Source organism: Rhinichthys klamathensis, unplaced genomic scaffold (genome assembly GCF_029890125.1).
Source record: "Rhinichthys klamathensis goyatoka isolate OS25496 unplaced genomic scaffold, OSU_Roscu_1.1 h1tg000019l_1, whole genome shotgun sequence".
NCBI lineage: Eukaryota > Metazoa > Chordata > Actinopteri > Cypriniformes > Leuciscidae > Rhinichthys > Rhinichthys klamathensis.
Genome location: NW_026606570.1, coordinates 5,668,367 through 5,694,340, shown reverse-complemented (window position 1 = coordinate 5,694,340; position 25,974 = coordinate 5,668,367). Strand labels below are relative to the sequence as shown.

Below are 25,974 nucleotides of genomic sequence, written 5' to 3'. Positions count from 1 at the left end.
AATGAAAATATGATACAGCATGGTCACGCCAGGAAAATTAGCAGAAAGAGCCAGTAATGGCCAACAGCACAGACAATTGATTCTCTAGCAGACTCTAGTGGTTACATTTGTTATTGCTATATTTCTAAACAAACGAGAAGCACGGATCCTTCATCGCCATCACTACCGGCCAACACGTCTGCCTGTCTGATGGTACTTCAGACAAAATGACTACCACATGTGAATGTTCTGATATCAGCAAAACCTACTGACACTACCTCTGACAGCTCCAAAACATGTCATTGCCTAAAGCAAGAGAGGAAATCAGATGCTCAAAACTCTAAAACAAATTTTTAAACCAAAATGCTCAACTACTCAAGGTAATGCAGTCCAGCTCCTTAAGTGACTGACAACTCGCTTTAGTGGGACTGGCAGGGAGTGAGACGAAATCTGCCAAGCACAACACGGAACCTAGGCCTGTTTATGGACATAACGAGCACAGCGGGGAGGCAGCAGCTGCCTGCTCCAGAGGCTCTCTGAGGCTAATAGAGCTGATCCTTTCCATTCACAGCAACTGCATGAGAGAGCCTGGGGTGACAGGACAAAAACAGTTAACGGAGTATTGATGAAGCAGAAATTAAGCTTTAAATGACCAGGCTCATAATGTAACTTACATTTTAGATTAGATTCTTTATTGTCATTGGACAAACAACGGAATTATGGACTTGCCAACGTATACATTAATGAATAGTTAAAAGTGCATATTACAAACAAAGGCCATATTGTGCTTTACAATATAAACTGTTCATGAATCTTGTGGTGCGTGTTTTGATAGACCTGTAGAGTTTTCCAGATGGAAACATTTCAAAAAGGTGATGGGAAGGGTGACACGTGTCCTTCAGAATGTTATGTGTTTTTCTGCCGGCAACGGGAGGTAAATATGTCATCCAGGGCAGATAGCTGTTGGTTTGTGATGTCCGGTGCAGTCTTTATGACTATCTGCAGGGCCTTTCTATTAGCTGCAGAGCTGCCTCCATACCACACCAGCATGCCATGTGTGAGGACACTCTCTATGGAGCAGCGGTAGAATGACACTAAGAGCCATTGTGACAGGCTTTACCTTCCTGAGCGTTCTTAAGAAGTACAGCCGGTTTTAAGAATTCTTGACTAGCGCTGTGATGTTTATCGTTCATTAGAGGTCCTCTGAGATGTGTTTGCCTAGAAATGTAAAGCTGGACACTCTCTCCACCATCTCCCCGTTGATGTGCAGTGGTGTGTGAACATCCTGCTTCTTTCTAATATAAATAATGAGTGATTTTGTTTTCTTGATGATTAGTCAGATTATTATCTGTGCACCACACCATCAGCCTCTGTTCCTCCTCTCTGTAGACAGACTCATTGCCTCTGGGGATCAACTGTTTGGGCCCCCATGGTCTTGAAAAACCTGGATACTGTATATGAGGAAGCCTGATTTTTAAAAGTGAGACTTCTAGACCTGGAAAAAAATGTACAGTAATAAAATATTAACATTTTTCTTTGCATTTGAATGAACATACAAAGCTCTTAAATATTTTTTTTTCAGGTAGAATTTGTTTACAAAAAAATATCCTTATGCTTAATCCTTATCCATCACAAACAACTGAAAAAGACATACAGTATAGGGCCTTTAAATAATAAGCAAAAACCAAGCAACACCTGAGACGCAGCTTACTTTCCTCTCTGTCCTACATATGACCCTTGTACCAGTTGAAGACGGCAGGTCACAGCCTATTAAAAATACATGCTATTGTAGAGTATAAGAGCTGGGCGTCAAACCTATCCAGGTATCAGATGACTCCTTGACGACAGAGAAAGAAACAAGACAACAATATTGCTGCTTTAACCAGATGAAGCTGTGAAGAAAATAGATCTGGTGAGTTTACTAGACTAACTTTTTTTTTAACTAAACATGTCATCGTAATATAGATGTGATTCTAGTTGAAAATATATGTACTTGGTTGTGTTTTTTAGTCTGAAAAATGTCCATCCAACCTTTAAATTAGTTTAAAATGGATAATTGCTTCCTACTTTCCAAAATAACCTTCAAATCGAATGCAAATGACTTATTAAAGTAATCTTCAATACAGTGAAGGTGTTTTTTAAATAGTCAAGAATTTAAATTAATCAACAAAAAAAAGTACCTGTACATGTATCAACATAATATGTTTGTACAATTCCAGATGGATCAACAGTTGCGAACTAGATTTCAGAGTCTTTCAAAGCAGATGACTGTTATCTCTCTAAAATAGTTTTCATCAGGATATTCAAGTTGTTCATGCATTATTTAAGCATGTGTCTGCACCTTGGCTGTTTTCCTGCCATCTGCTACTGACACTGAGCACCTGATGAAATTGCTCAAGACGCATGCATCTTACTGTAGAACAGGAGTTGAACCTGAATGTTTTTTTTAATGAAATGTTTACTTTATTACCAAGTGTGAAGTGTGGATAAACGAAATTATCATTTAAAATAAAATCACGCTTATTTGCATTTAAGAGAGAGAAATGATGGAAACACATCAGAAAGAGTCCATGAAACGTATCCGCAGACATAGTCAGAGTGTCCTTCAAGACCTGCACCTCAAAGTGTTCAAAGACGAAGTCAAAGATGTAAGTATTGTAGAATATGATTATATAGCCTGTAAATGGGCTGTTGTGTAAGATGTATATATTCCTTAGCTTCACAAAAAAAAAGAGAAAACGTCTCAGGTTACGTATGTAACCCTGGTTCCCTGAGAGGGAACGAGACGCTGCGTTTGAGATGCGGTGGAAACGCTTTGCGTGATTGCGTCGTGAAGCCTCTGTACAATCAGTCCAATGAGAGAGCAGAACGTCATGTGACGTCATAGACCAGGAAACTATAAAGCACCCCTGAAAGCAGACCGCGACAGCTTCTGAAAAAGTCCTGAAGCAAGTCGATCAGGGCATGCAGGAGGTATGGCAGGCGAACGCAGCGTCTCGTTCCCTCTCAGGGAACCAGGGTTACATACGTAACCTGAGACGTTCCCTTTCAAGGGAACTCGAGCTGCGTTCGAGACGCGGTGGGAACCCCATACCCACTACGCCATACTGAGAAATGCCCGTTCTGTGTGAAGTCCAAGCGCACACTAAGAAACAAGCAACCTAGCCCCAGGAGTGGAGAGGTCTAGGTCATAGAATCTGACAAATGTATGCGGTGAGGACCAACCTGCCGCATTACAAACGTCCTGAAGGGAAACACCCGAAATGAAAGCCTTAGAGGCAGCCATACTCCTAGTAGAATGGGCGCGGACGTCCATAGGTGAGGACCGTCTGACCGTCTTATAAGCAATGGAGATAGTCTCAACTATCCATTTGCTCATCACTTGTCTCGATGCAGGGCAACCTTTCTTGGTTGAACCAAAGCAGACAAACAACTGCTCTGATCTACGCCACAGGGCAGCTCTGTGCACGTAAGCATCCAATGCCCGAACTGGACATAGCAGATTGAGACTTTCCTGATCTGGGGTACAAAAAGGTGGAGGACAGAAGGCCTGCAGCACAATAGGACCCATCACATTAGTAGGGACCTTAGGAATGTAACCCGACCTAGGGTGTAGAAATGCCTTAACCATACCAGGTGCAAATTCCAGACATGAAGGAGCAACCGACAGAGCTTGTAAATCTCCAATTCTCTTGATGGAAGAAATAGCGAGAAGAAATAAAGTCTTTAAAGTGAGGAACTTTTCTGAAACCTCTTCTATAGGCTCGAAGGGAGCCAAGGCCAGACCCTCGAGTACAATGGCCAGGTCCCAAGCCGGTGCTCTGGAGTGCAAAGCAGGCCTCAGCCTCAATGTTCCACGGAGAAAACGAGTGATAAGAGGATCTCTCCTGAGAGAAGAAGCCCCCACAGGGGACCGATAGGCAGATATGGCCGCTACATACACCTTTAAGGTGGAAGGAGATAATCCAGCAGAGAAACGGTCTTGTAGGATTACTTCCTGCTCTGCCACTGTTCGGACGCTCTTGCTTACTGCTCCGCGCTTTGCTCTATCGCTTTTATATTTTTATATTTTATCTCCTTTTATCACCTAATTTTAACTTCAGCTAATCAGCACAGTGCTCAAACGCTTGGATTACTACAAAAAAGCAGAATTCTTTTTACTTGACCAGCCTCCCACTGAAAGCTTAAATTCCGGGGAAGAGAAAATCACAACTGTCTACACTCACAAAGGATAAGAGAAAATGCCTCCTCTGGAATCTACTTGCTGCATTAACTGCCACAGACTTTTACAAAGGATTGTAGTTCTTGAAACAAAGTTATTTGTGGGACCACCAAACCAGACGGAACACACAACAGAGATCAGCCATGGACGCCCTCAGCATACAGCCGGTGAGTCCCATGCATCTAGTACTCCTCGACAGGCCATACTGAGTGTAGAGAAACAAGCCGATCGACTTACAAATCGATGGCACAAACAGGGAGCGAGACCCAAAGGCACTCGAGACATCAGATTGTCACGAGTATCACATATTGCTGCAGTAGCATCCTCTACCCCAGATACGGCTCTGACAAGGATTGCAAACACTGGTCTCCTACCACCGCCTATACATCTTGAGAACAGATTTGAAGTATTAATGAATGAGGAATCCCTGAATGTGATGAATGTGATCGAACACAGACTGAATCAGCCAGTAGCTAACACTGCTAACTGGCACTCAAGGTCGAGCAGACAGCGGCACTCAGCTCAGAGCGCAGCCGAGCCCAGGACTCTGATAGTGGGTGACTCCATAATCAAAAACATTAGTAGCAGGGATACAACTACATGCTGCCTTCCACAAGCAACAACTTCTGATGTAAACAGGGAACTTCAGAACATTCTGATGAAACATAAAACTGCAAATCGACTCATCATTCATGTGGGGAAAAATGATATTCATAAAGAGCAGTCAGAACTCCTTAAGAAGGATTTCAATGAACTTTTTGAAACACTTAAAAGACTGAAAGTTCAAACATTCATCAGTGGACCACTCCCAGCAAGAGGAACAAACAGGTTTTCACGGTTGCTTGGGCTTAATACATGGCTCCAAAAAACCTGCTATTTAAAAGGAGTAAACTTAATTGACAACTTCAATCTTTTCTGGAGTCAGAGGCAACTGTTTCAACAGGATGGCCACCACCCAAACAAACTTGGCTCAAGAGTGCTAAAGGACAATATCTGCTTCTCCCTCCATCATCCTTCTGCAGTGTGTGCCAATCCACTCAACCTGAATGGCACACACATACCTGGACACAGTATGAATGACCACAGGACTTCACTTCAGCACCTGAATGGACATGCGGTTGACACGTCACACAAGGACAATGATAACACCATGCAGCCACAACAACTTCTGCTCACGGACACAATCTCAGCTGAGCCCCGCCCACAGAGCTCACCACAGACAGACTGTGACATACTAGAACTGCTCCAAGATTCAGCACCCAAGGACGACTTTCTGGAAAACAGCCAGGGAAACCAGGACAGCATATTACAGCCGATAACACCAGAGCAACAGCCCGTCTCACCAGACACATTTTCTCTATCTCCAGCATCTCCACTTCTGTGCTTCTCAGAGAAAATGGAAGAACTGGTGTTTGCTGGAACCAAACTATCCCACTCTTTTGCTGCAAGCCCCCAGATGTCAACCAAAAAGCGGCAGGCCCCACAACCACCAAAGCCTGCAGGCCCAGCTCGCCCTCCCCCTCCTCCTGTGAGAGCTCTTCGGCCTCTGCCACAGCGCCAGGGCCCACACCCTCCTCCATCGGCCCGAGGTCAACCAAAAACAACTGATACCAGCTCTCAGTGATATGTGTCGGGTCTCCGCTATGACAACAGTAACTTTCTTAAATGTTTACATAACAAGCGGGAACCCAGTGTGCCTGTATCTTTCTCTATTGCTGTTCGATTACATGATAGAAGGTCTAAGGCCTTCAAAAGCCGTACAGCAAACCCATCTAATCTGGTGCCTATTACACGCCAAACTAAGACTGCTGTGGGGACAAAAAGTAAGACTGTTAAGTTAGCACTTTTAAACATCCGCTCACTTAAAAATAAATCACTTCTAGTCAATGACTTAATAACCACATACAACCTGGATTTTATGCTTCTAAATGAAACCTGGCTAGAAGACAGCTGCAGTGCAACAGTCCTCAATGAAACAGCCCCTCCTAACTTTACTTTTATGAGTGTCTGCAGAGCTGTAAGGAGAGGTGGAGGAGTAGCTGCTCTTTTTAAGGATGTCTATCAATGTAAGCAAACATCATTTGGTAACTACCCGTCTTTTGAATATCTCGGTATTGTTTTAAAAGGTGCCCCACGCATTTTACTTATCATTATTTACAGGCCTCCAAAATACTCTCCAGCCTTTGCTGAGGACTTTACAGAACTGTTATCAACAATTTCCTCAGAGTTCGACTGTTTTGCTATTGCTGGAGATTTTAACATTCACATAGATAATGATACAAATATGGCAAAAGAAATCAAAACTGTTTTAAAAACTTTTGACCTGATTCAGCATGTACATGGACCGACACACACTCGTGGACACACTCTAGATTTACTTATCAGTAAGGGTCTAAACATTTCATCGATTGTTATTAAGGATGTAACACTGTCTGATCATTTCTGTATTTTCTTTGATATATTGATCTCTCCTGCCATTGAAGCTAGATCTGTGTCTGTCAAGAAGAGATGCATAAATGAGAACACTAGTGTACTATTTATGAAGGCTATATCTTCAACACCAAGCATATCTGCTGACTCTGTTGATTTTCTCCTTGATTGTTTTAACTCAAAAGTTAAAAGTGTAATTGATGATATTGCTCCTGTGAAAGTCAGGAAGAATAGTGGTAGACAAAAAGCACCTTGGAGAAACTCAACAGCTGTGCAAAATATGAAAAGACAATGCAGAAAAACAGAGCGCATGTGGCGGAAGACAAAACTTGTAGTCCATTATAACATCTACAAAGACAGCATCCATGCTTTTAATATGGAACTAGGCAAAGCTAGACAGACTTTCTTCTCAAATATTATAAACAGCAACTTAAACAACACACGCACTCTTTTTGCTACTGTAGAGAGACTGACAAACCCCCCAAGCCAGATTCCCAATGAATTGCTTTCAGACAGCAAGTGCAGGGAGTTTGCTTCTTTCTTCTCTGAGAAAATCAATAATATCAGAAAGGTGATCAGCACATCATTGAGCCGCACTGGGGTCAGACAGATCAGACCACAACCGCAGAAAGTAGCTACTATGTCTGATTTTGAAGAAATTGATGGCAAAATTTTAGAAGAAACCGTACAGCACCTTAAAACATCAACCTGCGCCCTTGACGCACTTCCCACATCTTTCTTCAAAAGTGTGTTAAACTGTTTAGAAGCAGATCTCCTAGAAGTGGTAAATGCCTCACTTCTCTCTGGGAATTTTCCAAACTCCCTGAAAACTGCAGTTGTCAAGCCCCTCCTGAAAAAGAGCAATCTGGATAAGACCATATTAAGCAACTATAGACCGATCTCAAATCTTCCTTTCATAGGCAAGATCATTGAAAAAGTTGTCTTCAATCAGCTGAACAAATTCTTAAGCTTGAATGGATACTTTGACAATTTTCAATCTGGTTTCAGATCGCATCACAGCACAGAGACAGCGCTCATAAAGATAATAAATGATATTCGCTTAAATACTGATACAGGGAAATTATCAGTGCTGGTACTACTCGACCTCAGTGCTGCATTTGACACTGTCGATCACGACATACTTCTTGACAGGCTGGAAAACTGGGTGGGGCTTTCTGGGATAGTCCTAAAATGGTTCAGGTCATACTTAGAAGGGAGAGGTTATTATGTGAGTATAGGAGACCATAAGTCTGAGTGGACATCCATGACATGTGGAGTCCCTCAAGGCTCAATTCTTGCACCACTCCTATTCAACCTGTATATGCTCCCAATGAGCCAAATAATGAGAAAGAACCGAATCTCTTACCACAGCTATGCAGACGACACACAGCTCTACTTAGCCCTATCGCCTAACGACTACAGCCCCATTGACTCCCTGTGCCAATGCATTGATGAAGTCAACGGTTGGATGTGCCAAAACTTTCTTCAGTTAAACAAAGACAAAACTGAAGTCATTGCGTTTGGAAACAAAGATGAAGTTCTCAAGGTGAATGCATACCTTGACGCTAGGGGTCTAACAACTAAAAATCAAGTCAGGAATCTTGGTGTGTCTCTAGAGTCAGACCTTAGTTTCAGTAGTCATGTCAAATCAATAACTAAATCAGCATACTATCATCTGAAAAATATTGCAAGAATTAGATGCTTTGTTTCCAGTCAAGACTTAGAGAAACTTGTGCATGCTTTCATCACCAGCAGGGTGGATTACTGTAATGGACTCCTCACTGGGCTTCCTAAAAAGACCATAAGACAGTTGCAGCTCATACAGAACGCTGCTGCCAGGATCCTGAGCAGAACCAGAAAATATGAACATATCACACCAGTCCTCAGGTCTCTACACTGGCTCCCAGTTACATTTAGGATTGATTTTAAAGTATTATTACTGGTATATAAATCATTTAATGGCCTAGGACCTAAATACATTGCAGATATGCTCACTGAATATAAACCCAACAGATCACTCAGATCATTAGGATCACATCAGCTAGAAATACCAAGGGTTCACTCTAAGCACGGAGACTCTGCTTTTAGCTATTATGCCAGCCGCAGCTGGAACCAGCTTCCAGAGGAGATCAGATGTGCTCCTACAGTAGTCACATTCAAATCCAGACTCAAAACACATCTGTTTAGCTATGCATTTACTGAATGAGCACTGTGCCACTGTGTCCGACTGTTTGTACTGTATTTTATTTAATTTTTTATTCTAAACTGTTTTAATTATTCTTATTTCTTTTGATTATTTTAATCTCTTTATTTTTAACTGTTTTAATTATTCCTATTTCTTTTGATTTTTCTATGTAAAGCACCTTGAATTACCATTGTGTATGAAATGTGCTATATAAATAAACTTGCCTTGCCTTGCCTTGCCTTGTAGGAAATCGAGAACTAAACCAACCGGGCAGTCAACAGGATTCAAAGAACATTCTCCACACCATGTAGAGAACAGTTTCCATTTCAAAGAGTATAGTTTTCTCGTGGAGGGAGCTCTGGATTGAAGGATGGTCTCCATGACCTCAGTCGAGAGACCGGAACTTATGAGCTGGGCACCCTCAGAGGCCAAGCCCACAGCTTCCACAACTCCGGGCGAGGGTGAAATATCATGCCCCCCGCATGGGAAAGCAGATCCCTCCTGACCGGAATCTCCATCGGAGAGCCGTCCAGGAGGGACACTAGGTCCGCGAACCACACTCTGGTCGGCCAGTGCGGGGCTACTAATAACAGATGAGCCCCTTCCTGGCAAACCCTTTCCAGAGCTCCCGGGAGCATTGATATCGGGGCAAAGGCGTACAGTTGTAGCCTCGGCCACACCTGCACCATAGCGTCCAGTCCGAGAGGAGCTGGCTGCGTGAGGGAGAACCAAAGTGGACAATGGGTTGTATCGTAAGATGCAAAAAGGTCGACCTGGGCTCGACCGAAGTTCTCCCATAGGAGCTCCACCACCTCTGGGTGAAGTCTCCACTCCCCGGGCCTCAGCCCCTGTCTTGACAGGATATCTGCCCCTACATTCAGACACCCTGGGATGTATACTGCCCTGAGCGACAGCAACTTCCCCTGGGCCCATAGGAGGATCTGTTGAGCCAACTTGCACAATAATCGGGACCTCAGTCCCCCCTGATGGTTGATGTAAAAGACCACCGATGTCTTGTCCATGCGGACAAGCACATGACGGCCTCTCAGGTCTGGCAGGAAGTACTTGAGAGCCCGAAATACTGCCATCATTTCTAGTCGGTTTATATGCCAAGACTGCTGATGGTCCTGCCATAGACCTGTCGCCGAGCGGCCACTCATGACTGCCCCCCAGCCTGTAAGGGAAGCATCCGTCGATAGCGTGACGCGTCGACAAAGAACTCCCAAAACTGGGCCCTGGGCGAGGAACCAAGGTTTCTTCCACATGACCAAGGCACGTAGGCATTGCCGCGTGACCTTGATCGTGCGAAACGGATTTCCCCGAGCCACCACTGCAGGGGTCTTATGTACAGAAGGCCAAGAGTGATAACGTTGGACGCAGCTGTCATGAGCCCCAACAGTCTCTGAAACTGTTTCACAGTGAGTGACTAGCCTAGTTTCACATTCTTTACGGCTGTGAGAATTGCAGAAATACATGCTGGAGACAATCGTGCTTGCATAGTTGTCGAATCCCACACTACCCCTAGAAAAGTGCTCCTCTGTGCTGGGAGGAGCACACTCTTCTTGGTGTTTAGCCGTAACCCCAACTTCTTTATGTGTGACAGAACGACATCTCGATGCCGAACCGCCAACTGCTCGGACTGAGCTAGAATCAACCAATCGTCTATATAATTTAATACGCGGATGCCCTGGAGTCTGAGAGGAGCCAGTGCTGCATCCACGCATTTCGTAAAAGTGTGGGGTGATAGACCTAGGCCAAATGGAAGAACCCGATATTGGTACGCTTCGCCCCCGAAAGCGAACCTCAGGAACCTCCTGTGATGAGGATGGATGGATATATGAAAATAAGCGTCCTTCAAGTCTATTGTGACAAACCAGTCCTCGGACTGAATCTGTGATACGATCTGTTTGAGTGTAAGCATTTTGAACTTGAGTTTCTGGACTCTGCCGTTTAGCTGACGCAGATCTAGAATAGGACGTAACTCCCCATCCTTCTTGGGAACAATGAAGTATCGGCTGTAAAACCCTGACTCTCTGCTGGTAGGAGGAACCCTTTCTATAGCCCCTTTTTGCAGAAGTGTCAGCACTTCCTGCTCCATAACCCGAGCCTGCTCGGGGACCACCACCGTGGGGAGGACCCCCAGAAATATGGGCGGACGAGAACCGAACTGAATTCTGTAACCCTTTTCTATCACATGCAGGACCCACTGAGAAATATCTGGCAGTAGTTTCCACGCTGCCATGAATTCCATTAAGGGAACCAGTCTCTCGAGACTGGCCTCGGGATTTGGTTGACACTTCGGCGCCCTGAAGCGGCGAACCGGCAGGGAACAACCGAACTGACCGTTGTACGGGGACGATGACACCTCGTGCTAGGGTTGGGTACCGAAACTCGGTGCCAATAGGGAACCGGTTCCGACGTAAACGGTAGTAACCAGACCGAATAAGAACGACAATTTCGGTGCCTGATTTCGGTGCCTGACTTAATTAGGCACACACGCACACACACACGCACAGTCTCTTCTGTCTCGCATGCGCGCTCTTGCTCGCAAGGTTTGGCTGCATTTCACGTGTAAAATTACGCGTCAGAACGCCCTCTGGGTGTGCCGATAGTCTGAATTCCATATAGAATCAAGCCAATTCATTGGCTAATGGCGCGGGCGCCGCCTCGACGCACTTACGTCGTCATATTATGTTGGCGTGCGCGCGCCATCTGCTCCTCAGATTTCTCTGCCGAAAAAGGAAGCTGGTCGGCAGCGCGAGGAGCTTGGCAGCGTCTCGTTCCCTATTGAGAGAACATAGGTTACACCAGTAACCAGAGATGTTCTCTTTCATAGGATCACTCAACGCTGCGTAGCTAAGAAGCAGTGGATTTGTAGGCTGCTGTATCACATGCCGTTTGAACTGACGCGCTACAGCGATCTGTCACATTTCAAAGAGCCAAAACGTTATTTATTGTGTGAATCTCGTAAAAATATTGACAGAATCTGACAGCTGTGGATTTGTTCCATATTAAAAGTAACCTTCTCTGTCTTGTCTGTCGGTGTCCTCTTTGTCCGCGATTTTTTCTCTGCGTGAGAAAATGGATGTGTGGCGTGAGAGCGTGTGAAAAGGGTCAATTGCGTGAGTCTCACGGTCACTGCGTGAGGCTGCTAGTAATCTCTATTAATCTCCAGTATTATTACATTCTTTGATACAATATTGTTTTATTTGATATTATGTAAATGTGTAAAATGTAATGTACATTTTTTTTATTTTATATTGGTTTTATTATTACCATATGTTACTTGTATTTATATTGTTTAAAGATTTAAGTTAATATTGTGTCCAGTTTGGCCCTGTAAATAAAAGGGTATTATTTTTTGATAAAGTGTGTGCGGTTTCGTTTTCTTAAGTACCGTTTCAAGAACCGTTTAAGCACCGGAACCTTTTTAAAAATACCGAGTAGGTACTGGTATCGGATAAAACCCAACCGATACCCAACCCTACCTCGTGCCCTGAAACGGCGAACCGGCAGGGAACAACCGATGTGGCAGCGCTGCGATCCCCCTCAGAGTATCGCCCCCCAGAGGGCGCCGAGGAGGAACAATTTCTCGAAGCCGTCCCTCCCCGGAGGGGACCACCCTCAGAAGTCTGACCCCTTGCGAGTCAGGACTTCTTCTTAGTCCAGACTTTTTTAGAGATGACAGTCCTCAGATCTTGCCTACCCCTAGCTGGCCTGGACTGCGACCGCCACCCAGGTTCCCCAGATTGTGGAGGAGCCCGGGCGGCGACGCTTTGTTTTTGGCGCACTCTGAGCTGTGAGGACCTGGTACTCGGCTGAGGCTGCTCGGACTTAATAAAAGTTCTACGTTCGGCAGTCTCAGAAACGTTTTCAAATCGTCGAGGGAGGAACCTTTGGACCGACTGCTTCTTTGCATCTTGAAACCTAATGACGACACAGTTGATAGCGTCGCCGAATAAACTGGAAGGCGAAAGCGGAGCGTCCAACAGAACAGACCTATCCTTATCTTTGATATCTGACAGATTTAACCATAGGTGGCGCTCCGTGGCCACCAGGGCTGCCATAGAACGGCCCACTGACTTGGCCGTCTCCTTAGTGGCCCGGAGCGATAGGTCTGTTGCACAACGTAATTCTTGAATTACATCTGCACTCCCTTCCTCACGATCATCAATATCTTTCAGCAGATCAGCCTGGTACGCCTGCAGGATAGACATAGTGTGCAGGAATGACGCAGCCTGACCTGCTGCCGAGTATGCTTTACCCACCAGAGAAGACGTAGACTTTAGAGGTCTGGTGGGTAACGTCGGGGCTTTTAATGATGACGCTGACTCGGGAGAGAGATAGCTCGCGAGCGTCTCTTCAGCCCGAGACACCGTCACATAACCATAATCAGCAGCACCTAAAGCCTTGTTTATACTCGACGCGTCCGCACGAGCGCGAGTCTCCGCTGACTGCGCGCGCACCTCTCCAAACGGACGAGGCGTTTATACTTGACGCGCTCGCCGTTGTGCTATTCTGTGAAACGACAGGGGGCGACTCCGAGTAATTCTTCTCTAAAACACCAGGAATCAGCAGTGAAGAAGTAGTTTGCCGTCATAGACAGTAAAAGAAATGGACACAGCGACCCCATAGACTTCAACGGAGAAAAGTGAAGTCAATTAGAAGCACTCACTTCCTGATTGCCAAGCGCACTGCGCAGGCTCAAACTGAGCTGGACGACGTAGATGTGACGTGAGCAACTTGTACGTCTTCTAGTAGCTGTGCCAAGAGGAATCTGAATCATTCCCTTCCGAATCTTGCAGAGCCGGAGATCGTGAGTATTAGCTGTCCATGAGCTAGCAGCAGGATCAACTTTATGACACTCTATGGGCTTCTCCCTTGACTTCATGCCTCCACGTCCCCCCGATTGCGCGCGAGCTTCTACTTCTGTCTATACGGTAATTTCTCTTCTGTGCGACAGAGAGTCGCGTGTTATGACGCAATCGTTAGCCTATTTTTACAAAAACGGCTTCTACGGGGCCATAACGTAAGATACAAAGTAATGGAGCCTTTTATACATTGTCGTGTTTCTTTAGAAATAAATAATGGACAAATGGAGTCTTTAAACGCCTCAGATGTAAAGTTATTTGCTGTCAAAGTGACGCAAAAATGAATGGGAGTCAATGGGATGCTAACAGCAGGTGAAGGCTTGCTAGCCAATGGCGGCCCCCGGGGAGACTTCAGTTTCCGGCTGGTGGATTACCCCCTTGTTTGCCGTTTATTAGTAGTTTATTAATTGCTGATTCATATAAAAAGAGTAATAAATGCAGTAGGTTTATTGTACTTTCACTGCATGTAAACTAGTTAAAGCTCCAGTCCGTAACTTTTCCTCTTTGTCGCCATCTCTCTGTTCGAAATCTGTAACTGCAGTGATTCGCGGAATTATCATCTTTACGTGGGTTGTAAATCGGCATGAAACAGCGCGGATGAACAAAGTGCTTTGAGGCGAGTGCTGCTGTCAGTCACCGCGCTGTGTGGATAGCCTACTGTCATACAGAATCACAGATTCACTTTTTGAAAGTTTGACCAACATAAGAATTTTCATAAGAAAATGTCTTCTGAACAAGTAAGTAACATCCATTTTTGTTCTGACCAACTAAGGGGGAAAAAGCATTCGACACGATAAGCTTCGTTAGATTTAATCAACGCGATTTACAGCAACCGTGCAAATTATAGCCTACTTTGTTCTCAAATTCATGTTAACAACATCAGCCTTGCGTGACTAATGTTAAATTTAATGTGTTTTATGGTTACCTGTGTAGTTCAGAATTCATATTCTCCATAATAGCAAAACGAGAAAGGCACAACAAAGGAAACTCCATAACTGTGTGAATTAAGAAAACGTACTGTTACACGATTGAACTATTGAAATGTCTTACTTGTTCAGCAGAAAAAAGCTGTCTCTTCTTCCGTTTTGAACCCCTTCAAAACACGGAGTTCACGCACTTTTCAAAAGCCCCGCCGATGTTAAATCCTTGTGTTCGCATGAGACGGTTTCTTTCTCTTTCTCTAGCCACCTTAAATCCGAAGTACGAAGTCTTTTGGGTTTTATAACTGCTGAATCTCCAGTTGACACTGATGATTGTTGTTTGGATCTTCCTGGATGCCATAAGTTTAATAATGTAAAGTGCTGCGAGAAAAGCCTATACATCTAAACATCTCGTCACGCGCAGTATAGCCGAAGAAGCCGAAACTCCTTCTTTATGTGTACGGGTGTGACGTCATGACGCAAAGACATGCTCGAATTTCCCGCGGAAACCCACCAGTACCACTGGAATTAAAATCATTATTACAAGCTAACCGTTTTGAATCTAGCTATGGCAAGCAGATAGTTTTGACCACTGGCAGAATAAGTTTTTTTTAATATAATTATTTTGGATTATTTTTAACTTAAAAAAGTTACGGACTGGAGCTTTAAACAACTGAAGCCTTATTGAAGAGTGTTTAAACCTTAACTTCATCCGCAGGGCTTACTTCTGCTATTGTAGGCTTATTTTATAAATATAAGCAGTTACTTTAGACAAGTGCAAACTGGGTGCTTGATGCAAATGTGTTCCTATTCACAAAATGAGAGGCTTTTATGGTCGCCCATCAATGCAAATGTCTCTGTGTATAGAAGGATCATAAACATGCTGGTACAGACGTACCAGCCCGGCCAGATTCGGCTCGAAGTCGTTCATCTTCGGATGCGGTGCAGCGCGCGATGTTACAAAAAGTGCCGTGCACACCGCCAGGCGAAATGGGGTCTTGCGCACCCAACGCGCACGACCGCCCACACCGCAATGACGTCATTTTTGCCGCGCGCACCTTCGCGCTCTTGCGGACGCGTCGAGTATAAACAAGGCTTAACACATTGCTATAGTTAGATGTCTGGGGATTAAATACTCTGAATGAAGCCGGTCTATTCCACGATCTCGACACCTCAGTGTGGAGATCAGGAAAGAACGATAGTCCCCGACGTGGAGGTAGTGTTCTAGATTGTAGAAATCTTTCATCTAACAAACTCTTTTTAGTAACACTCTCAGATTCATCGGCTGGCCAATCGATCTTTAATCTAGCTACAGCACGAGATAATACCTCCAAAAGCTCCTCATCACCGGAGGTATGAGCTGGCGAAGACTCATAATCCCCCATGTCAACACTGGCGACATCCAGTTCCTCAGAACTGGATAGTCTCACCATTGGTGCCACGACCTGGGAAGGAGAAGCCGCAGCGCGGGCTCCTTCCTGGGCAGAGGCACTGGATCCAATAGGTAAGGGCTGAGAAAGGGCTGGGCCCGTCTCAAGCCCCGCTACTAGATCCATATGCGAACCCCAATATGAAAGCCGCCGCTGTGCCTCGGCGACAGCGGGACCCGCACCTCGGGGAACGCGAACCGAACCGTCCTCCTCAAAGAACGCCCGGCGGGAGCGGAGCGTTCTCATGGATAGCTTCTCACAACGCTCACAGTCAGCTCCCTCGAGAACTGACTGGGCATGCTCCACTCCCAAACAAGCCACACAAAGCTGATGTGTGTCCCCACCCGTGAGAAAACGAGGGCAAGGAACAACACAACGCTTAAACTCTTGTTTCACCATAATAATGATATATAGTGCAGTGTTAATTTCGTTGACGAAAATAACGACGAAAATTATTCGTCAACGACATTTTTTCACAGACGAAAACGAGACGATAACTAAATAAAACCTAGTTTTGAATGACAAAGACTATGACGAAAATCTAATGACATTTTCGTCAACGAATAAAAACTAGACGAAAATGTTAGATAGTGACGATTTGGGAAGCGATCCGTCAGAACTGATGTCCTGAGCGTGTGTGATAGATGCGCACATTTGTAGGCTACTGTAACGTGATCTACCCCGCGGTCATAAAACGTTAAAAAATGTGAACGTCTGGGAGAATGAGTAGAGCAGTAATATAGATCTGAATAAGAGTGACGATGCAAAAAAGAGTTCTATTCGGTGCGGTTTTCTGTGCGCACACACCTAACCCGAAGCGTGCAGTCATGCACAATACACCTACAGCGCGCGAGTAGGCTACTGAATTGAGCTGTCTTTCGTGTCTGAATGGACAAATACACACAACAGTCTGTCTAAATGTCCGTTTTAGAGAGTATTCATGTAAACTATGCTGGTTATGTCTTAAACTGTGAGTGTATCGGATGTGCATCAGTGCAATTGTATCCGCATGTCATTGGACATGATCCGACGTCTTAAAGTGACAGTGGCAATAAACATAATGCGGTCCGTGTCCTTAATTTTGATCAAGCAACAAAAGAAAAAGAGAAAAGCATTCACTGTTTGTTAATAGCTTTAATAAGGATTAATTATATTGAATTCATACAAATAAATATGTCTGCTTGAAAGAATAAAGAATGATGTATGCAAGTAGTTATAAGGAATGCATATATCATTCATTGTAAAGAAGACTGTGTTGTACTTTAGGAAAAGTGGTTTTATTTAATTTTAAGATATTTTTTAAGTAACAGCAGTTAAATATGTATCTGTATTGCATGTTCAAACTTAAAAATCATTCATATTAATAGGTTAATAGATGTTTTCTCCGGGAGTAAATGGGTTTGGAAATTTTAGAGAAATTCTAAATTAACGCATTACAATTGAACTAAACCCATTATATTTTAGTCGACTAAATCTACTGTAGATTTAGTCGACTAAAATGTTATTGTATTTCGTCGACTAAAACTAGACTAAAACTAAAACAATTCAGATGACTAAAATATGACTAAAACTAAATGCCATTTTAGTCAAAAGACTAAGACTAAAACTAAATCAAAATTTGCTGACAAAATTAACACTGATATAGTGTGCTTGACAGACAACAATAAATAGACAAAGACAGAGTACAGAGATCGCTTGCTGAAGGCAACAGAAGCTGTCACGGTCTGCTTTCAGGGGTGCTTTATAGTTTCCTGGTCTATGACGTCACATGACGTCCTGCTCTCTCATTGGACTGATTGTACAGAAGCTTCACGACGCAATCACGCAGAGCGTTCCCACCGCGTCTCGAATGCAGCTCGAGTTCCCTTGAAAGGGAACTACAACACATGAGAAATAAAACTTTTCTCTAGGTTTGGTTAAAGGGATTAAAAGGGCAAAATATTTTAAATATATTTTGGCCAGAAACCAAATGGTTTTTATTCTGTTTATCATTATAAATAATAACCAAACTTGGGCATAACTAACCTTTCAAAACTGTTCTTGTATTTGACAGCAGACTCGTTCTCGAGGTCGTAGGGGCGAGAGACCTCTGACTCCCACATGGCGTAATTCTCTGGATAGCGTTTTCACACGTAAAGGCAGCCTCATTCTGTTGGATGGAAACAATGCTGTGGAAATTTACAAAGTAACTCAACAGATACAGGACCTGCATGTTGATTCATACCAGCAGTGAAGTTCATTTGACAAGTACCAAGTGAACAAAATAAGTATTTTTTTGTCTCCCATGATGAAATTCTCTGCTTTAATCTGTGCAGACCAACAAGTCAAGCCAGCCAGGAATCAGAGGACGGTTGAGTGACTTGTACCTTCCTGCTATCACAGGAACGATGTCAAACCTGCAGGCAGCAAGGGCCAAACTCAGTCACTCATGTCCTTATCTCAGCACTAGCAGACGCCGCGGCTCCACCTCCTCCATCAACTCGCAAAGAGCTCCTGACTTCAAGCAGGTGAGCCGGCTCTGACTTTTTTGAGAGATTTGACACAGCAGCTTTGTTATAAGTGATGAGTTATAACTTACAGTTGGCCTGTCAGTATGACAGTCTCTTTGCTTTGGGAATTTTTTTTCCTAAAATGTTTCAGGGCATCTTCACCACAGTATTTTTTAAACATGCCTGTCACTTTACTGGCTTCTGAAATAGTTACATGATGAGTAGAATATTTGGATTCTGTCTTCCAGAGTTACCTCAAAGCACAGAAGGAGTCCAAGAAGTCAAATGTGATTGTGACGATGACGTACCTGGGGCAGGGGCTTCCTGGAAACACTCAGGATGAGATGAAAGTGCTTCAGCAGATCTGTGGAGGGGAGAACATCTGTGTGTTTAAAGGATTTGTCCAACCGGGAGGTAAAGCTCATTATCCTGTTACCACACTGAATACACTGCTTGAGATCTTATGCCAAGAAAAAAAAAAAACAGTTATATAATCTAAGAAGCTATTTCTCAAATCTAAATTCTGACCACATATACAGTAAGCAATTGTTTTACTTGTTCTACCCACCTAAAGGGAACAAAAGAAATACAAAGAAAGCATTATGCATATCAGCACTATGTATTATGCTGAACTAACTAATACAAAATATTAACAGTACAATTACTTGTACTGTAAGCTAAAAACAAGATAAGTATTCATATTTTTTTACTTTACCCGATAGATCTGAAATATTTATTTATTTATTTATTCTACTAAAATAAATTACACGTTTAAATAAATATTAAATTAAAATGTTTAAATAAATGAATATTTACAAAGTTAAAAACGTATTATGAATTACTTTTTACCTCTAGAGCAGATTCAGTTCACATCTCAGAGACATCTGGGCTTCCCCTTCAGTGCTACTATCTTTGTGAATGGAATCATGGCAGCCAGGATCAGTTCCTGCTGTGAATACAGATACGCCCCTGGCTTTCAGCAAGGCCGCAGGAGCTGCTTCAGACTGACCCGTCTAAATGGAGGGAAACCCTGCTACAAGTGAGATAGTATTGCGTGCAAGATCAAGAAACTATTTAATGCAGGACTTTTTGGCAAGACCAAATAGGTTGTCATTGTAAACATTTTCTCCTTTTACAGATGTGTGAATTCAAGGCACGGTATTGGCACCCCAGCGGTCGATAGTCCAGCTCCAACCTTAACAAGAGCCATCAATTCTAATGATGGTTGGTCTTAATGCTGCTACTGTTACATTTTCCCACTGGCATTCTTAAAAGTAATGATCCAGGGCGCATTATTTACTGAATGCCTCACTGTAATCATGCCTTCTGTGCAGGTGTTATGGATTTGCCCCCTTCTTCCCCTTTGTTCATCCCTCTTGGAATGGAAAGATCTGTGCATAAGGCCAGAAAGTACTCAAAAGAAGGAGGTGCTTTGTCAACTGATAGTGAAGACATGAATGGCAGCGTGAAAGAAAGAAGACATCACAAACGCCCTAAAAAACCACGTAGTCAGTGGGGAGAGGGCCAAGGTTTGGAAGAATCGCAACCACATAAAGATGGAAATGAACTTGAAGACAAACCACTTTCCAACACCAAAGAACAACTGCAAACATCAGCAAAAGAAAATGTGAAAGTGACCGAAAATAAAATTAAAGTGCCAGGTGAGTGCAAATCTTTTCCAGCAATTTGGTTCTCCATTCTTTATTGTGCCTGTGAGAGGACAAGGCCATTGGATAGAGTTGCTTGCCAGCACAATGTAAAACTTTGAAGTTGTCTCGTGAAAGGCTTTTGCTGTAAATCACTAGGTTGTATTTTATTTTAAAGACAGCACTATCAAGATTCAGGACAGTTGCATTTCTCAAGATTCATTGCAGGAAGGAAAAACTCTGACTAAGCGTGATGGGGAGAAAACTATGGATCCTTCGAAGTTGAATGGAAAAAGCAGGAACAGGGGAAGACTGAGGGACTTCTATGAAGAATGTGTTGAAATGAGCACTGGTCTGGAATCAGGCCTAGACCAACAGAGGTGGTTCAAAGTAAACAGTGAGTCAAGAACTGTGGCTCATTGCTCATAGACAGGGTTTCCCCTGAGACTTTTAGCCTGATTTAGAGAGAGTCAATCATTTTACCATAAAGGTTATGACAAAAGTGATTTCTAATTCAAACATATACTAAGATAGGATAGTGTAAAATTTTAAGGCCACGACCACTGGTCCCATTACTCTACTGACGGGCTACTCAATTTAGGACAAGGACCAAAAAGAAAGACCACTTTAGACTTTTTTATAGTGGTTACTTATATTAATGAGTTGAGTATTATGTGCGCTATGCAGTATGGCTAAGATCTTATATTAGAGTAATGAATAAATTCATATTATGGTTAAGGTAAAAAAAAAAAGAAGAGAAGAGTATTACATTATTTCCCCAAAAATGTTTTAGATATATTGCAAAAGCATATAGTAATGCATATTTTCTTAATAATCCAGTGAATCTCATACTTTACCACTAAAAGATGATTTATCTTATTTCGCTATTTTCTTTTTTATTTGGATCTTGATGGACACAAACCAAAAGATAAGATCATAACAAATAAGTTCATAACAACCGAATAAGTCTGGTATCAGTACAAAAACAACTGCTTCACATTAAAAAGACCCACAACATTTTTATTCATAGAGTACCAGATAACATAGATGACATATTGGCAAAAATATATAGACACACTTCTTTTTCCAATCAGACACGGTCAAGACAGGATAGGCTAAACAATTCTCAAAACCTGTCATGATGAAACGTATGATGAAAAGTGAAATAGTTGTGTGTATTTTGTTTTATCTGCTAGAGTTTGAGAGGAATAAAATCAAAGATCAGCTCACTTCAGGACTCCCTGCCAATGGCTCGGCATCAGAGGTGGAGCTTAGTGAGGAAAGTGACAGCAGTGTCACAGAAGCAAGGGAACCTAAAATCAATAGCAAACAAGGTTGGTACAACTAAGAAGATCACACTTTACAATTGTTTTATGACAAACGTCTTCTACATTATCTTCAAAAGTTTGCAGAATTTTTAATGTTTCTGAAAGAATTCTCTTATGCTCAACAAGGCTGCATCTATTTGATTAAAAACACAGTAAATCAGTAATATTGTAAAATAGCATTACAATTTATAATAACTGTTTTCTATTTTAATATATTTTAAAATGTAATTTATTTCTGTGATGGCAAAGCAGAATTTTTAGCAGGAGGAGGCAAGGGAGGCAGTGCCTCCATTGTAATTAATAATCCATATTACAAGACTGTGAATTTATGGCAAGCTGCTTTTGATAGTGTGTCAACCCTTTTAACATCCATGTAATTGATCTATTTACTTATTTATTTTATTATTATTATTTTTTTTATTTATATATATGTTTTTGGGTCTACATTCTATGTTTGTATTTTATTGTTATTTTCTTGAAGTCTACCAGGGGTGGGTTCTCAACTTGTATAGTAGCTTTTTGCTTTGTATTCTTGTGTTTCTTGACTTTAAATAAGAAAACTTAATAAACAGTTGTTAACAAAAAAATAATCCATATTACAAAAAGTAAAACAATGAAAATATTACAAAACGTGACATTCAAATTGTGTATAAATAACTATTTTTTCTACTTTTTTCTAAAGTAACACTGTTTAACAAAGACAACAGCAGGTAAAGTTAAGGCCCCGATAAACGCACGGTTACGTTCTTTTACGTTCTTTGCTTAGGGAAACATTTTTTTCGAAATACATGACCAGCGATATACTTACTGTTAGCGAACATCCAACGCTACCCAATCTGCTGAGAGCGCCGTCTACATGAATATGTAAATATGTGCTGTGCACTTTCATCTTAATAACAAATATTAATGGCGCAAATTGAGCATCTGGCGCGTTACGCGCAAATGATTTTATTTTGTGCTTTTTGTCGAAACGCTGTGGGAACACTATACCCATGCCGCTATATGAGCAAGTGCTTGTCCGTGTGAAATCGTATGCACACACTAAGACAAAAGCACCCACACCCCTGGAGTTGAGCCAAAGTCAAGGTCATAAAACCTCACGAATGTGTGTGGTGAGGACCAGCCTGCCGCATCACATACATCCTGGAGGGAGACTCCTGACCGTAACATTGTGGAAGCGGCCATACTCCTGGTGGAGTGGGCCCGGACAGCCAAAGGTGAAGGCTGGCTGGCCAATGCATAAGCAAGTGAGATAGCCTCAACCACCCACTTGTGAATCCTCTACTTAGACGATGGGAACCCTTTCCTGGGTGACCCAAAACAAACGAACAGTTGTTTGGACTTCCTTCACAGGGCAGCTCTGTGGACATAAGCATCTAGTCCCCTAACCGGGCAGAGAAGATTTAGTTTCTCTTGGTCAGACATCCGAAACGGAGGAGGACAGAAGGCCTGCAGAACAGTAGGTCTTTACTGTAAAAAAATTTTTCGTAAAATAACGGTAAAAAGTCTGGCAGCAAAGTTGCCAACCACTTACCGTCAAATTACAGTAAAAAAACTTAAATTATTTTACAGAAAAATTTTGTTTTTTGAAAACGGATATTTACCGTAAACATTTTCTGTATTTTTACAGTCAAACTGCTGTAGAAAGAAAAGAAAAATCTCATAAAAAAATGTCTGTTGAATGTTAAACGAATGTATAAATCTGTATAAAAACTTACAAATATTGCAGAAATACCTTAAAATTACATAACTAAAACAAAGACTTCTGTTTTAATACAGTATTATTTGGTATATTTTTAGGATAATCCAATCCATCTACAAGAACTCCTTGTCAAAGTAAAGACTTTTCTATGTAAAACACACAGAAAATGTTGTATAATTACCTTCAGATACCCTAATTTAAAGCCTAATACCAGTATATTGATCGATTTAAACTTTTATTTTATGTCATTATTCAATCCATTTACAGTAAATTCCTGTTAAATATTGGTTTTATCCTGTACAAAAAAACAAGATCTTGTGATATTAAGTTTCAGAAACATATTTTTAACAGTTATTGCTTTATTAAAACATTATTTGACAGTAATTAGACACATCTCCAATAAATTTACAAGCTTTTACCATTAATGTATGCAGGTTTACTTTATATAAACATTATTTGACAGTAATAACAAGCAACTCTCCAATATTTCTACATATTTGTACCATTTAAATAAGGGGGTTCACTTTATATAAACATTATTTGACAATAATTACAGGCAACTCTCCAATATTTCTACATATTTGTACCTTTAATGTATGGGGCTTTACCTTCTATATACTTTTAACATCAATGTATGAGGTATACTTTATATAAACATTGCTTTATACTAATTAAAATCAACTTTCCAATATATCAACATGACATTTACTCAATGTATGGATTCACTTTATATACACATTAATAGACAGTAATTACAAGCATTTCTCCAATATATGTAAAAATACACATGTTTATTTTATGTAAACAATATTTGATAGCAATTACAAGCAACTGTCCAATATATGTACATACTTTTTCCATTACGGCATGGGGTTTACTTTAAAATGCACATAGGCTAAAATGCACATAAAATACGGTCAAGTCCTTCAGTCAAAAAGTTATTTGTTCTTAGTTCAGAAGCTAAGTTCTTTCCAGTAACAAACAAAGTTAATAATCAGTATTAATATACAGATGTGAATGTGCATGCTAAAAAAGTTCATTTGGCAGATTGATATTCACCCACGTCCTTTCAAAATTCCTTTCAAAATTCCAACGATGGCTATGATACTCTGTAGTGGCTCTCACCAGGCATTGTCCTGAAAAATAGATAAGATGTATCATGCTTGTAAAAATCGCCAGAGCAGAGCCATTAGGTTGCCCCTTAACAATAATTGCAGTTTGGAGCTTGAATGAAAATTTAACTGTATGCGTTGCGACGTTCGTCTGTTATAGGACAACTTAGTTTGAATAAACGAGCAGACACTGATTACAAATTTTGTTTACACAGTAAACAAAACCTTAACAAAAAAAAAACTTTGCAATGAAGTCGTTCATCCTCGGATGCGGCGCCGTGCGCACTGTTACAAAAAACCCTGTGCACACAGCCAAGGAAAATGGGGTCTTGCGCACCCAACGCGTCATTTTTGCAAGGTGCGCGCGGACCATAGACAGTAAAAGAAACGGACGCGTCGAGTATAAACAAGGCTTTACTCCGTGTCAGCGCGCTCTGATCGGTAAAGGTGCACAGACCTCTCCCGAATCATCTCCAGCACTCAGCCCCCGAAGCACCACTAACTCTCCACCTCTGTTTCCCTCGTAAGCTGATAATAGTATTTAAACATTCTCTATGATAAAAAATGTTTGTAAAAAAATATTTGAATAACGGTTTTGGCGGTTATAGAGTTCTAATGACGGTGTTCAACTATAACCGTCGGTCTCACGGTTATATAATAACCTTCACACCCCTACTGGTACGTGTTTGCAAGAGGCAACAGTAACTTGTAAGATGTAACGTTAAGTTAACAGCTAACGTTATGTTAGTCAACCAAAGGTATTTAACGTTAATGTTATGATGGCTGATGCATGTTTCACATTCAGGGCTAACGTTAATAACGGTTTAACTTTATTAGGACCAGCATAATGTTACATTTGCTAAAGCTAGACAGACTTTTATAAGGTTAATACATAATGTAACAAACGGCGAGTTTTAACGTTAGCCCTGCTGACTCGACATAATGTTAACTTGCATATTAAAATTGTAAAATGTATAAAAGCTGCCGCACTTAACAAGCACATTTGACATTGTGAGGAAACATAAATATATATATATATATATATGAAATTTATTTAAATTGTAAAAATGTTATCTTTGAGTCATCTTTGAGACTGTTAGTTGTTACATGATTAAAAATGTAAACATGCACATAAAGCATGGCAATCCCGTCAGAAATGTGTATCATAGAAAGGGAAGCACACACACACAAAATGCCAGTTGGTACACCAAAATCAAATAACCCTAACCCCATCAAATAATTTTACCTGCATCTGAGGGTCTTTCCCTTAATGGTTTCCAGTGATTAAAGAAAGGACTGATGAAGGTGACACGAATCTCCCCTTTCAGGGCGCCACTTCAGCAGAAGAAAGACAAAAGGACAGAAAGTTACTCAGACTTTCCATCAGTAACAGTATGAAAATCACACTTAATACGATCCCAGTGTAGGTTTTCGAACAGTACGTGGGTAAAATTGACTTACTGTAACGTTAGTTGGTGAATGGGTCTTTCTGTTGGGTGTTCTAGCTCCCCCGATAAACATCTTATTCCAATGCTTGATCTAAAAAATAAAGTAAACAAATATCTTTTCAATATGTTATCAGTGTTTGAAGAGGTTATGTAAACATACTTCTAACGAATAAATGACGGTTTTATCACTTTACTCATTCCCACGCTTTTTT

At 41.8% G+C, this 25,974-nt stretch overlaps 1 protein-coding gene across 2 annotated transcripts in view; it reads left to right on the top strand.

Moving 5' to 3' along the window:
• The first annotated feature begins 1,716 nt into the window (after window positions 1–1,716).
• The window catches only part of LOC130072093 (uncharacterized), a 39,546-nt gene continuing 15,288 nt past the window's right edge, over window positions 1,717–25,974 (top strand). Inside the window, exons 1-10 of one of the 2 annotated variants that reach the window (XM_056237045.1) lie at window positions 1,717–1,891; window positions 2,515–2,627; window positions 18,094–18,222; window positions 18,353–18,544; window positions 18,775–18,940; window positions 19,382–19,565; window positions 19,665–19,750; window positions 19,861–20,187; window positions 20,390–20,569; window positions 21,369–21,506. In XM_056237045.1, coding sequence (XP_056093020.1) covers window positions 2,523–2,627; window positions 18,094–18,222; window positions 18,353–18,544; window positions 18,775–18,940; window positions 19,382–19,565; window positions 19,665–19,750; window positions 19,861–20,187; window positions 20,390–20,569; window positions 21,369–21,506 — 1,507 coding nt within the window. In that variant the 5' untranslated portion in view covers window positions 1,717–1,891; window positions 2,515–2,522. Of the gene's footprint in view, window positions 1,892–2,514; window positions 2,628–18,090; window positions 18,223–18,352; window positions 18,545–18,774; window positions 18,941–19,381; window positions 19,566–19,664; window positions 19,751–19,860; window positions 20,188–20,389; window positions 20,570–21,368; window positions 21,507–25,974 lie in introns of both variants that reach the window. The other variant, XM_056237036.1, reaches the window with a different exon arrangement.